This window comes from Mus caroli, unplaced genomic scaffold (assembly GCF_978045245.1).
Source record: "Mus caroli unplaced genomic scaffold, Mus_caroli_1 scaffold_1, whole genome shotgun sequence".
Taxonomy (NCBI): Eukaryota; Metazoa; Chordata; class Mammalia; order Rodentia; family Muridae; genus Mus; species Mus caroli.
Window position 1 is genome coordinate 31235080 of NW_028227256.1, and position 13739 is coordinate 31248818.

Below are 13739 nucleotides of genomic sequence, written 5' to 3' on the forward strand. Positions count from 1 at the left end.
GAATGTCGTACCTTTGTCTTTGACAGGTCACGAGGCAGGTAGCCAAGTGTAAGTGTGCCAAGCGATTCCAAGTTGAACAGATCGGCGATAACAAATACAGGGTGAGTGGTGTCTCAGTTGACTCCTGCCCTTCCGAGGACAGAAGTGCGTGTCAGTGGGACCACTGCTGTTTGCTAAGAATCCTAACTGTTCGCACGTCGTCTCAAGACATACGGTGTACAAAACTATAACTCCACCGTTCTTTCTCATTTTAAATCACATGACTTTTCAAATTATGTAATCCATATGTTCCATAGGGAGCTTGAGTTGATTAGCAGGCCATATTTTTTAACATCTATAATATGCAGAAAAACCTGTAATCTTTTTTTATATTTGTCTATTTACTGTACGTGTTTGTGTATGTGTGCGTGTGTGTACATATGTGTTTTATATGCCACCACATGCATAGCGGTCAGAGGACATCTTAGGGGGAGTCAGTTGTCTCCTGCTGTATGAGTTGTAGGACTTGAACTCAGGCCCTCGGGCTTGGTGGCAGTGCCCTCACTTACCTAATTACTAATTTAGGCATATTAGTAATTACAAATTACTAAAAGTAAATATTCAAGTCATATATTCGGTCTGTCCCACATTACCTCTTACTTTATAGTGATTAGAGGTAAACTTCCAGGGTCTAAACAACAGCTACTCCAGACCAAAACCACGGAGTTAAAATTTTGTTACCTTTTTTTTTCTAAAAATTAAAAATCATCCGTTTTATAACTATGAAGACGCTTCTATTTCTCCCATTTGTGTAGGAACTTTGGCTTTCGCTCAGAATATAAAAGGATGCAGATCACATAAAGCAGAGCAGCGTGGTTTTACCATTCTGTCTTTGTTCATCTCCCAGTAAGCAGCTAGGAGGAGCCTTGCTGAAGGTCCTTACGCGGTACTTACAAATGCAGTGCATTTGCGCTGTACAAAAGTGCTCATCTACCACCGCTCTGACTTCAGTTTGAAAACTTCAACTGTTTAAACTTTAAAGGTTTCTATTTGAAACTTCTAAGTTCAATTTGAAGTCTGGAGCTTTTTTTTTTTTTTTTTTCAGTAAATTTGTAAAATTAAAAAAAAAAAAATGGTTTTGTTTGAAATCAGAGCAAATGGGAACCCTCACATCTCGAAACTAAATACTGCATCCTGAAGTACAGGGTGTGAGTGTGCATATGTGTGTGAGAGAGACTGAGTGGGAGTGTGTGTGTGTGAGAGAGAGAGCGAGATCTAGAATGTTCCCTTTTGAACTAATTTTGTCTTTCTTGCATTTTTCATTGTTTTATCAGTTCTTCCTGGGAAATCAGGTATAAACCAGTGGAATCTCAAGTTCCCAATGATTTTTTTTTTTTGAGTCTTTAATTCATAGTCATCAAAGCTTGCTGTGGCCCGTCCTTCCATGCTGTCTTGCTAGCTACTGCAGTGTTGGTTGGTGTGCAGTTTCTGTCAGCACTTACCACAGCCTCGGTCCAGGATTCCTCTCTCGCTTTGTGCCTCAGATGAGAAGATTACTCCTAAGCAAACCAGATAATGAACTGTGGCTGCTTAGCTCGCTCGGGCGAAATGCAAGCCCAGTGTTCAAGCCCCACTTTTCATAACGCTCTTAACGAGGTCTATGCCGGTACACAAACTTGATTCTCCAGACATCAGTGTGTCTGACTGTTCAGGACATATGGTATACAGTAGCACCAAGCAGGGACCATGGGAAGGCACAATACCAAGAGGTCCTCATAGGGCCCGTGAGTGACACATGCTTGCCCCATAATTACCTTGTTCTGAGTTACTGGTTTACAGTGGTGCATGCCAGGTCGTGTCTTTTGCTGTCTTGACCAAATGTTTACCAGGCCATCCGTAAAATCATGAAACTGAAACAGCTGTGTCACATGCACTGAGGACCTGGTGCAGACCTGTGCAGGCACTGTGCATGCTGCACCAGGCTCTGGCCACTGTGTCTGAAGTTGCAAATTACCTCTTCCCCTTCAGTTTCCCGTAAGCAGATGTTTATAGTAAAATGGTTCCATTACCTCGGGTAGAGTTTTCTCAGGAAACATTTTTCCTTGGCACATCGTAGTCATCTCTGTTTATGGGGTACCGTGGGATAATTAAGGATGAAGGCAGGGTAAAGCATCTCTCTGTTAATAACAGGTAAAATGTCACTTCTTCGTGCTTGGCATTTTCTGAGTCAGCAGGTAGGCTGGTAATATCTTTCCTTTTCATAGAAAATGAGAGAAATACTTGCCTTCAAAGATATTATGTGCTGAAAGCACGAGGAACAACGTTAGTCTGATTTTCTCATGTCATGGTTTGGCCTTGGGAAAATTAGAGGACTTCTAAAGACACCGTTAGTTGTCTGGAGAATACCTTTTAAAAATACAATCAGGAGTATTGCGTTTAGTAGAACCAAAATAGCATCTTATAAAGCATTTTTAGCTGTTTCCTCAAGTCTAATTTTGAACCTGGTCTTGAACAAGATTTATCTGATCCAATTATCTGGTTCCTTAAGGGTAATTTTCTTCACGCCCCCTTTGCCTTTTGCTTACTAGCAGCACAGATTTTTGTCTCTAACAATATAAACACAGGTTTCCATTTTTAAGCTTACATTTCAGAAGCAGTTCATGCATAGAGATATTTAAGTTTTGGTGTTTAAAGAATTATCAAATTTAGGAAGAGCCGCAACCAGAGATGCAGTGTACGCCACTCGAGTCCCTGCTGGACATTTCTGTGGCCTTCTGAGTTCAGGTCCCTGAATGGAGTCTGCAGCTTTTTGTTAGGGTTCTCATCCCAAAGTGCAGCTTTAAGGATTATAGAAAAGTAGCAGGGTGTCTCACCGTAGTGCACGCCAAGAAACTGTTGGCATCTCGCCAACCGTTCGTTTGTTTTCTTTATTACTTGCAAAGTTGGTAAGTGTGAAATTCAGTACAGTGGTTTTTCACAGTTGGACCTGAGCCTCTTAGGAATGATTTCCAGGTATGAAAATTATCTCTCACAGACTTTCAAATCATGGACACCCATAATCAGAGCCGCCCGCATCCTAGCACTTGCTGACGCCTTGCAGAGTCTGCACACATCCGAAGGATTGGCACCTCACAGAGGAGTGTACCAGTGGTACAGACAGCTCTGAGAAAAGCCTTTTAGATCTGAAAGCTGTGTCGTTAATAATTTGTCAGTACCTATCTTGAGGTTGCAGTAATATAAAGTGGCAGGGTTAATCCAAACTCTAGCTAATTGGCTTGCCAGACCATTAGAGAGGGATTCTTACTAGTCACAGCATTCATTACTCTATTCTCCAAGTCAGAACTTTGCTAAAAACAACAAAGGAGCTTAAGATTTTCCCCACACACGTATCTCAAGAGGAGAGCGCTTTTAACTTGAGAATCAGGTTGGTGAAATCCTTAGGAACACCTCGTTTTGGGGGAGCCCTGGGCAAGGGGACCTGCGCTTATTGTCATGGCTGTGCTTAACTTCTGGAGACATTCACTGTTCTTGCCTTGTGAGTGTTGTTACTGTCACAAGAAAGAAAAAAATTGTAACTTTAGCACAAAGCTTCAACATTATACTTGATTAACCTTTGTGATCTTTTTTTTTTTTTTTCCAAACTGTTTCCTTTGGGCTAAATCGGCATGCAGCAATCTAATGTAGACCGTTACAAATCCCTTTGAGATTTCACTAATTAATCACCGTGAACTAAGCCAGCACTCAAGCTGGTTGCTTACGCTACCGCAAGCTGCATGCCGCCTTTGAGCTTCGAGTCAGTACTGACAAACAGAGGTCCTTTCTCTCTCTGCTGTCTAGTTTGGAGACTCCCAGCAGCTGCGGCTGGTTCGGATCCTGCGAAGCACGGTGATGGTTCGTGTTGGAGGCGGATGGATGGCTCTGGATGAGTTCTTAGTGAAAAATGATCCCTGCAGGGGTAAGGAGACCCTTTTGCCAAGCTGTCAGCACCATGAACGCACAATCGTGTCGGGTGTTCCCACACTGAAAGCAAACTGAGGCCAGTCTGAGTCCCACAGCCGATAGATCCCGATGGCTTGTAAAATGCCGTCTCTCTCTTTCATTTTTCCACTAATGGAATACATTTCAGACAGGTAGGTAGGAAATACAGTTTGGATTTCCTGTGCGAGACCTTCCTGTCTACGGTTTTCAGAATGGATATTTCCATTCACCGTGACAGAATACTAGAGAGTAAACATTTAAAAGTCAGAGTTTTATGAAATGAGGGGGACGGAGGCATGGTACTTAAAAACAAGAGCAAACACTTGGAAGTTGAATAGCAAGATATTGGAAATGTAAATATTGTATTGTGGCTTTCTTTACCAGTCTAGAAGTTTTAGCTTCTAATATTCCTATTTTGTCTCTGAGATTATAGTATTATTTGTAATTATATTTATGTGTGTGGTATGTGTATGTATGTGCCAATGTCCACAGAGACCAGAGGTATCAGATCCTCTAGAGTTGGAGTTGCAGGTGGTGGTGAGCTACTCATGGGCACTGAGACCAAACTCAAGCCCTCCAAGGCAAGAGCAGAGAGGTTAACTTAACCACCGAACCATCCCACCAGCCCTGACCATCCTGTTTCTAATGCCTTGTAGTTATTAGATTCTTAGTTGGTCACAGGCATATCTGATTACAGTTTGCAATTAGTTGCCACCCACTCAGTAAGCACACGCTACTTTCTGACTTTACAAAAGAAAACAGTAGGATTGTGGTGACCTGTTTTAATCTGTGAGTCCTTTAAAAATGTCTGTTCCAGCTTTGCCTGTGAGGCTGCCAAGTGGCGAGCCAAGCAGGGAGCCTTCTTTCAGTGCTGGCATCTGGAAGAGCCCTGTCCGAGTTACCAGGCCTGTCTTATCAAGGCCAGCACACCCAGCTGCACAGCCACACGGTAGCCCTGCTCTCTGTTAGCTAAAGATGCCGCATAGAGAGAAGCGCAGCAAGGTGTGGCACTCCTGATTCATCAGCCACACTTACCAAACACTGGGGATGTGTCTGAGCAATGTGTTGTCAAGCACAAGGGACACCTAATGGTTTTACACACAGGGATATATGGTGGATGTGTGTGTGTGTGGATGTGTGTTTCTGGTGTGTGGATGTGTGTTTCTGTGTATATGTATGTGTATTTGTGTATATATGTGTGTGTGTACATGTGTGTGCATGTGTGTCTTTGTGTGTATATGTGTGTGCATGTATGTGAATATGTGTGTGTGCATGCCTGTGTGTGAGGGTGTGGTGTGAATAAAACAAAAAGAGACAGAATTGAGCACAAAATTAAAATTATACAACTAGAAAGTGCAGTTACTGTAAGATGCATACAGCTGCTGCTGGTCTGACACAGCATGCTGTTCCACAGAAAGCTTCTTAGACGTAGAAAAACGATGTGCTCCAATAATACAGTAAGAACATAAAAAAGCAACCTAGTCTTTGTTGGCAGTGCTACAGCATTTTTTTTTTTTGTCCTATCTGCAACTGTGTTACACTTTTCTGTGACTGGAATTGCAGTGGGCTTGCTCACCACATACACATCAGTAGGGTTCTTACACTGCACCCTTGAGATGGGTACAGCATCAGCCAGGTGATAGAAGTCCCTCAGCTCCTTTAAAGCCCATTGTGTCATTTGGACTGCACACAATGGACTGCACTCTGCAAAGAGTGCAGCCCAAGGTAAAGGCAGCTCTGAGTAGGACACCACAGTGGAGATACAAAGCGTCCTGAGGGGGACGGGCTAGCATGGCTGGCTGAGCCTTTGCAGCTGTTTCTTCCCGGTTGAGTTGGACCTTGCAGGGCTGCTTCTCCTGATGTGCCTTCTCTCCTAACTGTGTGCTAAAAGCTGGGTCTGAGCTCCCTCTGCACATCCAACCACTGTACTTTGTTTCCTCTGCTAACAGCATTCTTTAATGTGACCGGAATCCTGTGTCGTTTCTTCTAGTTCACCATCACGGGAGTAAAATGTTGCGTTCGGAATCAAACTCTTCAATTACTGCTACTCAGCCTACTCTAGGTCGGCACCCCCCACCCCTTGGCTCCTCCCCTCCCTTTTCTCTCTTTCACCTTCACATTCCTGCTTTCATGATTTGTTTTAATATTAATACGCTTCATTCACGCGTATGGCTTAACTCACATGCAGCGAGCTGGGGCTTCTAGTCATAAACTCTGAAAACGCAACACGCTCAGTGTTACACAAGCGATCAAGCACATGCTAACACGTTGCCCATCGGGTCCTCGTGGAGTGTTCTCCATGTGCATATGTGTTTGTGTGAGTGCTACATCACCGGTGGCCTCTAGTGGATTCCTGGGTCTGGTGTCTGTTACTGCATGTTGGTAAAACCGTTTGGTTTTGGTTTGGGTTTGTTTTTTTTTTTTTAAAGGCCAAAAACTTAAAATGCTAGTTGCCTCACTTGAGTGAAAATTCTGAAAGCTTTTATGTTACCTTCATGACTAACAAGCCATCTCTGATTTTAAATAATTGTTTAATCCCGATCCTAAATACTGGCATTCTCCGGACCTCAGCAATACATGTAAAAGACACGGCCCCGCCTTCCTGAAGTGTCTACTCAGTGTGGTGTAAGGGTGACAACGTGTGGGCATCCGTAGCTGGTGGACTAACGGTAGCATGAGCTTTCCATTTTCATGCTGACTTTGTTTTACACTGGCTATTCCTGCTGGCGTCTAGTGTTAGAGTGAGCCCGCCCCTCCCCATCTCCATGGTCCCTCGTTTCTGAGAGGAATGCATTGTGAAGGAATGCATTTTTAACTTCTTGTTATGCTGAGTTGGAGCTGGCATGGCAAAAAGATGTTCTCGAGGTCCTCCGCGTGCTGTGTGGTGCCAGGTGTGCCCTCCCTCCCACAGAGACTGAAGGCTTTCTCTTCCTGTCTGTTCATTGTACTTTTTTGGCCGCCTGCGTGCAATCCAGCTAAAGGAAGGACCAACATGGAGCTGCGGGAAAAGTTCATCCTAGCAGATGGTGCCAGCCAGGGTATGGCCGCCTTCCGACCGCGAGGCCGCCGATCTCGCCCTTCATCCAGAGGAGCTTCCCCCAACAGATCCACTTCCGCGTCCAGTCATGCCTGCCAGGCAGCCTCCCCACAGGTGCCTGCTGCCGCCAGCACACCCAAGGTAGGCCTCCAGGCTGTGGCCCTCTCTCCCAGCGCACCCCTCATCCACAGCATCCTGGCAGGTGTTTCATTTCCCTGGTAGTCGTGGACCAGCCACATCCATTTGTATCTCTTCGCTCCATATTTTTAAGGGTGTTCTGTCCAATGACCCATGAGGCCATTGTCTGTACAGGGTTACCCGTCTAGGGGCTTTGTCGTCTCTCAGGTTGAGTTTTCTGTTTAAAGCTTTATTTTTTTTTAATTTTTATTTTGTTTTGGTATTCCGGTTTGTCATCAGCTCTGTCTACTCTTGCCTTCGTTACCTGTGTAAAGTGACTCCACCACGAAGACCTCTTCTCTGTGGCTTTGTTTCTTACTGGCTCCCCTTTACATTTGATGTACCGTTGTTCCATGCAGATTCTCCATCCTTTAACACGCAATTATGGTAAACCATGGTTGGCAAACAGCAAAATGTCAACTCCCTGTAAAGCAGCAGAATGCCCCGACTTTCCCGTGTCATCCGCAGAGGTATCGTAAGGCCCCAGACCGCAGTCTTAACAGCCTTCTCTGGCTGACACTCACCTACTAACACCGCCTCACCACTGCCCTGATGTGTGCACTTCTGATAATACTACATCTTCCTGTTAACTTCCTGCAAAACCGTTTCTCAGGGGACATGAGAGTAAGGGGTACTGGGGAAAGACAGCAGCGGTTTGACATGCCCACACCTTGAGGCTGTATACGCACACTCCTGGGCTTTTGCTCTCTGTTATAGACAAGGCTTATGAACATTTTCTAATGTTGGTGGAATGTGCTTGCCAATTTGAGCAAGAAACTTAGCACATTACCTTAGATGAAAATCAGAAACAATGTCATTTGTAGGAGAGTTACTTAGGAACAGAATTTTAGCAAGTGTCCACCATGGATTGTCCCTCTTAGTGCATTCATTTCTGCTTGTTCATGCCAGCCCAGTGTGACCTGGTTCTCAGTTCTAAGTGCAGGCATCACGGGGATAGGGGTGGGAATATGGAAGGCTAACTGTCATTTTCAAAGGATGTCTGTACTATATTTTAGTAATTAATATTACTTGAGCATTCTGTAACGTCTCAAAATGGCAGGTACAGAGAGAAGATATTTAGGGAATATACCATTTGCCAAGATTAACTCACATTTAAACTGTTCACATTTCAACTGAAAATCAGCCATCTATTTTTCCAAAGAAACGTCTATGAATTGATCAGTGTGGGCACCGTCTCACGTGCTTGCTCCAAACCCCAGTAAAAGGGAGGGGTTCCTAAGCATCCTTTCTTGGAAATCAGGAGCTATTTTTGGCCTAATGCTTAGGAAGAAAGCCAAGGCCCTTTAGAAAAGAAGCGCTTTGTAAAAGCCCGTGAGGTTTTCATGGCTGATTCCCAGTTACTTAATCCTCACATTAATTACAATAGGTAGAAGAGGAAAGTCCCTTGCCTTCTCTTCTCCGTACCAGTCCCTGAGCAGCCAAGTAGGAAGACTGAAACAAACACAGACTCCCTTTAAATGTCCCTTCCCTCCTCCTCCTTCCCCTGGGTCCCAAACTCCTACTTGCTCCCACTTGTGGGAGTAATCATAGATCACACCAAGAATGTCTGAGTTGTTGTGACTCCATTATGTAAAAGCTGAAAAGCCCTTGCCCTCAAACCAATGCTGGTTTTAAATGTTTGGGGATAAATTTCTATGTTCACTTTTTTTTTTTAATTTGAATTTAATTAAAGTAGGGGCTGGGGAAATGGCTTGGTTGGTAAAGTACCCGCTGTACAAACATAAGACCTGAGTTCCTATCCCCAGGACCCATAAAAGCAAGGTACTTAGGGTGGAGAATGGCAGATAAAGACAAGCTAGTGAATCAGTGAGACACCCCACAAAAGCAAAGCGGAAGACAGTAAAGGAAGATGACAAGCATGCCCCAAGGCCTCAGCATGGGCTCAGTAGTGTGCATGCCCATGAATAAAGGCCTAAGTCCATTCTCTGAACTCATGTGAAGGTATGTTCAATTTTAAAGGAAGGCCTCACAGAATCTCAAGAGCAGTGTGTGCGCACACAGTAAAGTCCAAGCAGTCACAGGCTAAGGCAGGTGGTCTTGGCTTTCCTACGACCCTTAGTGACAGAGTCACAGTAGGTGCTTGCTCCCTCGTGGACCGTTGACATTCCTCCCAAGTGGGCAGTGTGGTGGGTGTGCGGGTTAACTGGCTAATGGATATAAAGGTAGAGTAGGAATGTTTACCTGTGTAAGTCACACCTAGGTAATATTCTGGAGCTGAGTATGGGTGGGGCCTGCCCGCCATTCTAGGACTTGGAGTGTGAAAGGGAGAGGGTCAGAGTCATGGACCAGCCTCAGCTACGTAATGAGTTTAAGGCCAACCTGGGCTACATGTATGTTAAAAAATACCACCTGCACATAGTTTTGGATATAGAATATACAGGTAGAGGGTAAGAATCATACTAAAACCAACAAATACAAAGTCTGAGGAAAACATCAGTATCAAAAGTCGTACATATGCTCTATTAAGAATTTTCAGTGCTAGCCGGGCAGTGGTGGCTCATGCCTTTAATCCCAGCACTTGGGAGGCAGAGGCAGGCAGATCTCTGAGTTCGAGGACAGCCAGGGCTACACAGAGAAACCCTGTCTCAAGAAACCAAAAAAAAAAAAAAAAGAATTTTCAGTGCTAATGAGAAATGGTTCTAAAAACACAGTCATTGTTTTGTAGATTTTGTTTTCTCTGTGGCTCCTTGGCTGTGTGTTCATTGGCAGCTAGAAACCCCTGGTACCCAACAGAGCTTTGTTTTAAACTTCAGGAGAATTTCTAAAATGTCACAATGTAGAAACATGGTAAGGCTAGACTTAGCATATTGTCTTAAAATGGCTCCATATGTCTTCCTCAAGTGACTCTTCTAAGTTTGAAAGAAGTGTCTCCAAAGTATTGCCTGTAAGCTGCATGTGGCCAGGCCACCTGGTGTGACGATGGACGGTCATGCTTCCTTTCTGAGGGGTTTTCCGCCCAAGCTTTCTTATCTCAGGGTTGTCGCTCAGTTTCTGTTTAATGTCTGCCTCATTTTCTTAAGCACATTGAAGGCAGCGCAACAGTCAGACCTAACATCCAGCTCCCTGTCCCCTCACTGTCCCCTCCTCTGCACAGTCCCCACCCCAGCGGCAGCTGTCTAACCCTGTGACGATGCCATCTGAGGCACACTAACACCCCACAGTTTGATCAGTCTTGGTTTCCTCACCATGGCTTTTGTGTTTTGTCTTCTATCACGAAGCCATTTTCTTTAAAAGTTTCCTTTATCTGAGTAAGAATTAAAAAAAAAGGAGGAGGGGAGCTGGTGGGGCCCGCACACCTCGCTTATCTAAAGAGTGTCCACCTCCTTCAGAGGGCTTGTCTAGATGTCCAACCGTAAGCAAAGTGGAACATCCTAGGCAAACTCTTACGTGCTCTCTGCACTGGTCGAACACACAGGGCACACCAATCCAAGGAAGCAAGCTGCGACTACCCGGGTACCTGTCAGGGAAAGGCTTCCACTCCGGGGAGGACAGCACCTTGATAACGACAGCAGCCGCCAGAGTCCGAACACAGTTCGCTGGTGAGTGTGTGATATCTCTTTCCCTCAACAGTGACCTGAGGACTAAAGTGCCCTCTCTTCCTAATTTGAAGAGAAAGTTTTTGACGTTGCCGTGTGCTTTTGAAATGAAATGAAACACTAATCCATGAGAGATGGGGGGGGGGGGGAGAGGAGAGAGGAGAGAGGGAGGAGAGAGAGGGAGGAGAGAGAGGAGAGAATGAGAATGGGGTGAGGATATAAGTCAGTACTGTGCCCTTTGCTCTGGGAGCCTCTTTGCCACCCAGGGAGCATGTAGGGCTTTTCCAGGTCACTGGGGAAACCCAGGCACCAGGCCTTCCATCACAGAGTAGTGAACTCAGTGACTGGCCGGCACTGCCAAGGTCTGAGCTCAGCGTGAGAGGCAACTCTCACACTCTTTAAGTCTCTTCCCCTCAGGCAAGGCTTGCACCTGAGAGTCTGCAGGCACCTGGTACCAGGAGGCTTCAGGGGACATCACTTCCCACAGCCAGTGGTGTCCGCATGATAAGCCAGAATTTAACTTTGGTATATCAGTGTAGGTGTCATTCTTTAATGTCTCCTTAGAACGCTGCCTGCCCTTGCATGATCATGAAAAGCCTCAAGACCAAGGTATTTTTACACAAGAAGCACAGGTTGATGTAAAAGTATTGCAGATGAGTGATAAATGTTCCTCATCTCTGTCCTCTGTCCTCTCTCTCCAGAGTCCAGGAAGACTCCCAGCCGCCCAGGAAGCAGAGCGGGAAGCAAAGCTGGAAGCAGAGCCAGCAGCCGCCGAGGCAGCGACGCGTCCGACTTTGACATTTCAGAAATCCAGTCTGTGTGCTCAGACGTGGAGACCGTCCCACAGACACACAGACCTGTGCCCCGAGCAGGTTCTCGGCCATCCACAGCCAAGCCTTCTAAAATCCCCACACCCCAGAGGAGGTCACCTGCCAGCAAATTAGACAAGTCTTCGAAGAGATAGTGCAATTGGCTCCAACCAGCCCTTCCCCGAGCATTTACTATTTAAGCGAATGATGTAAAATACGATGTAGAAATTACTGTGAAATATTGCAGGAGGCAAGTTTTAAATTCTGCAGATGGCCTTATTTGTGTATTTGTCTTTTTATTTGATCTGTATGACTTTTTTGGTCAGATTTTCTGGGGGTAAAAGTCACATCATATGTGATAAGGAAGAAAGAACTTAACATGAACTGATGTTTCTGCACTGTCGCGTGTAGACCATACACTAAAAGTCAGTTACTGTACCTACAGGTAAGTCCACATTCTCTCTGACAACCACAGCACTACATAGCTGACATTAAGGGATACCTCATGACACCTTTTATGGAGATTCTGAACAGCTGACAAACCAAGCAGGGAATTGTATTTTTATTTATTTTTTATTTTTATTTTTTTGCGATGCTCTAACTGTAAATTAGAAGACAAAAGGAAAAACACAACAAGAAGCAGTTCTTCGAGCAGCCTCCAAGAGAGAATCAGAGTCACAGGAAAACGCCTCAAGCAGCCGCCAGTACCATGGCGTTCACGCACCTCCCAGTGTCCTTGTGCCTCTGCTTCAGGCGCAGCCAGACGCGCCCTGGGCATCCGCCGTCTCTACCGTAGGGATGCGGTGCTCCGTGCATCCGTGTACATGTGCAAGGTTTTGCTCTGCTTGGGTGGACAGCAGCCCCTGTACCACTGAACTCATTTTGTAACAGCAATTTCGCTTGCAAAAAAAAAAAAAAAAAAAAAAAGCTCTGAAATAAAACACATCCCTTAACTACATCGCTATGGAATTAATTTTTTTTCCCCAGGGAAAACTGGTGTATTTTTTTATGAACAGTATCAATTTGGAGTGACCAAAAGATACTTGAAAAAAAAAGTGGGCTTATTTTGATTTCTCATCTGGAATAATCATGTTCTGGTATTATATCTACTTATATTTAATAAATATGCATTTTAATTTATTATGTATACTCACATACTAGAGAAAGATATTAGTATGCATTTAATAAAACATATTCACTTGAACATACGGAATACTTGGTTATTTGAAATGAGCTTTTCTGTTTGTTTTAAATAAAGGGTAAATAATAGAAATAGTAATAATAGATAATAATAATAATAGCCTGACAGGAAAGGCAGGGAGGTGTGTAAGGAGGTCAGAGCTAGTGGGAAGCACCCATTCTATAAGTATTTGAGAAATCCTAGCTGGTATCAATGACATTTAGGCTACTACAGTGCTCCTGTCCTCAAATAATCAAGGGAGATGTCTTAGGGTTTTACTGCTGTGAAGAGACATCATGACCAAGGCAACTCTTAAAAGGACAACATTTAATTGGAGCTGGCCAGCAGGTTCAGAGGTTCAGTCCATTATCATCAAGGCAGGAGCAGGGCAGCATCCAGGCAGGCATGGTGCAGGAGGAGCTGAGAGTTCTACATCTTCATCTGAAGGCTGCTAGAAGTCTGGCTTCCAGGCAGCTAGGATGAGGATCTTAAAGCCCACACCCACAGTGCGACGCCTACTCCAACAAGGCCATACCTTCTAGTGGTGCCACTCCCCAGCCCAAGCACACAGAAACCATCCTAAGAGACTTCATTATGAATCACGAAAAAAGCATCAACAGGGCAGGATATTTAACAAGATGACCGACTTTATTGTTAATATTGTGATACTCTTCTATAATTTTTGGTTTTTTGGGGGGGAGGTTGGTCTTGGCATTGGTTTTCTGGTTTTTTTGTTTTATCAAGTTATACAGTTTTCCTAAATAAGAAAATAGTACCCCGCTGTAACTAGGAAAATGGCAGTTGGCTCCTTTGGGCACGTCAGGTCCCAGCATTCTCTGTAACTAGCATGCAGTTCAGGGAAGGGTCGTGTTGGTGCTCAGGTACGTGGGAACAGAATTATTGTATTCCTGCTTGCCTAGAGCTGTATCATTCACGTGAACAGGTGCCTTATCCAGTGGCTCCTCCCTCTTGCCGAGGCATGAACAAGATAGTCCTGACCATGAGGCAATGCGGTTGCTCGA

General features: G+C 44.7%; 1 protein-coding gene across 25 annotated transcripts in view; it reads left to right on the forward strand.

The window, feature by feature from the left end:
• Nucleotides 1-11816, forward strand: part of Dst (dystonin) — a 396685-nt gene extending 384869 nt beyond the window's left edge. For 9 of the 25 annotated variants that reach the window (XM_085836145.1, XM_085836174.1, XM_085836156.1 and 6 more), the window contains 8 exons: nucleotides 27-101; nucleotides 1314-1331; nucleotides 3817-3934; nucleotides 5948-6019; nucleotides 6933-7135; nucleotides 7531-7641; nucleotides 10608-10731; nucleotides 11430-11816. In XM_085836145.1, coding sequence (XP_085692271.1) covers nucleotides 27-101; nucleotides 1314-1331; nucleotides 3817-3934; nucleotides 5948-6019; nucleotides 6933-7135; nucleotides 7531-7641; nucleotides 10608-10731; nucleotides 11430-11692 — 984 coding nt within the window. In that variant the 3' untranslated portion in view covers nucleotides 11693-11816. The remainder of the gene's footprint in view (nucleotides 1-26; nucleotides 102-1313; nucleotides 1332-3816; nucleotides 3935-5947; nucleotides 6020-6932; nucleotides 7136-7530; nucleotides 7642-10607; nucleotides 10732-11429) is intronic. The other 16 variants (XM_085836161.1, XM_085836191.1, XM_085836183.1 and 13 more) reach the window with 5 other exon arrangements.
• The last annotated feature ends 1923 nt before the right edge of the window (nucleotides 11817-13739 follow it).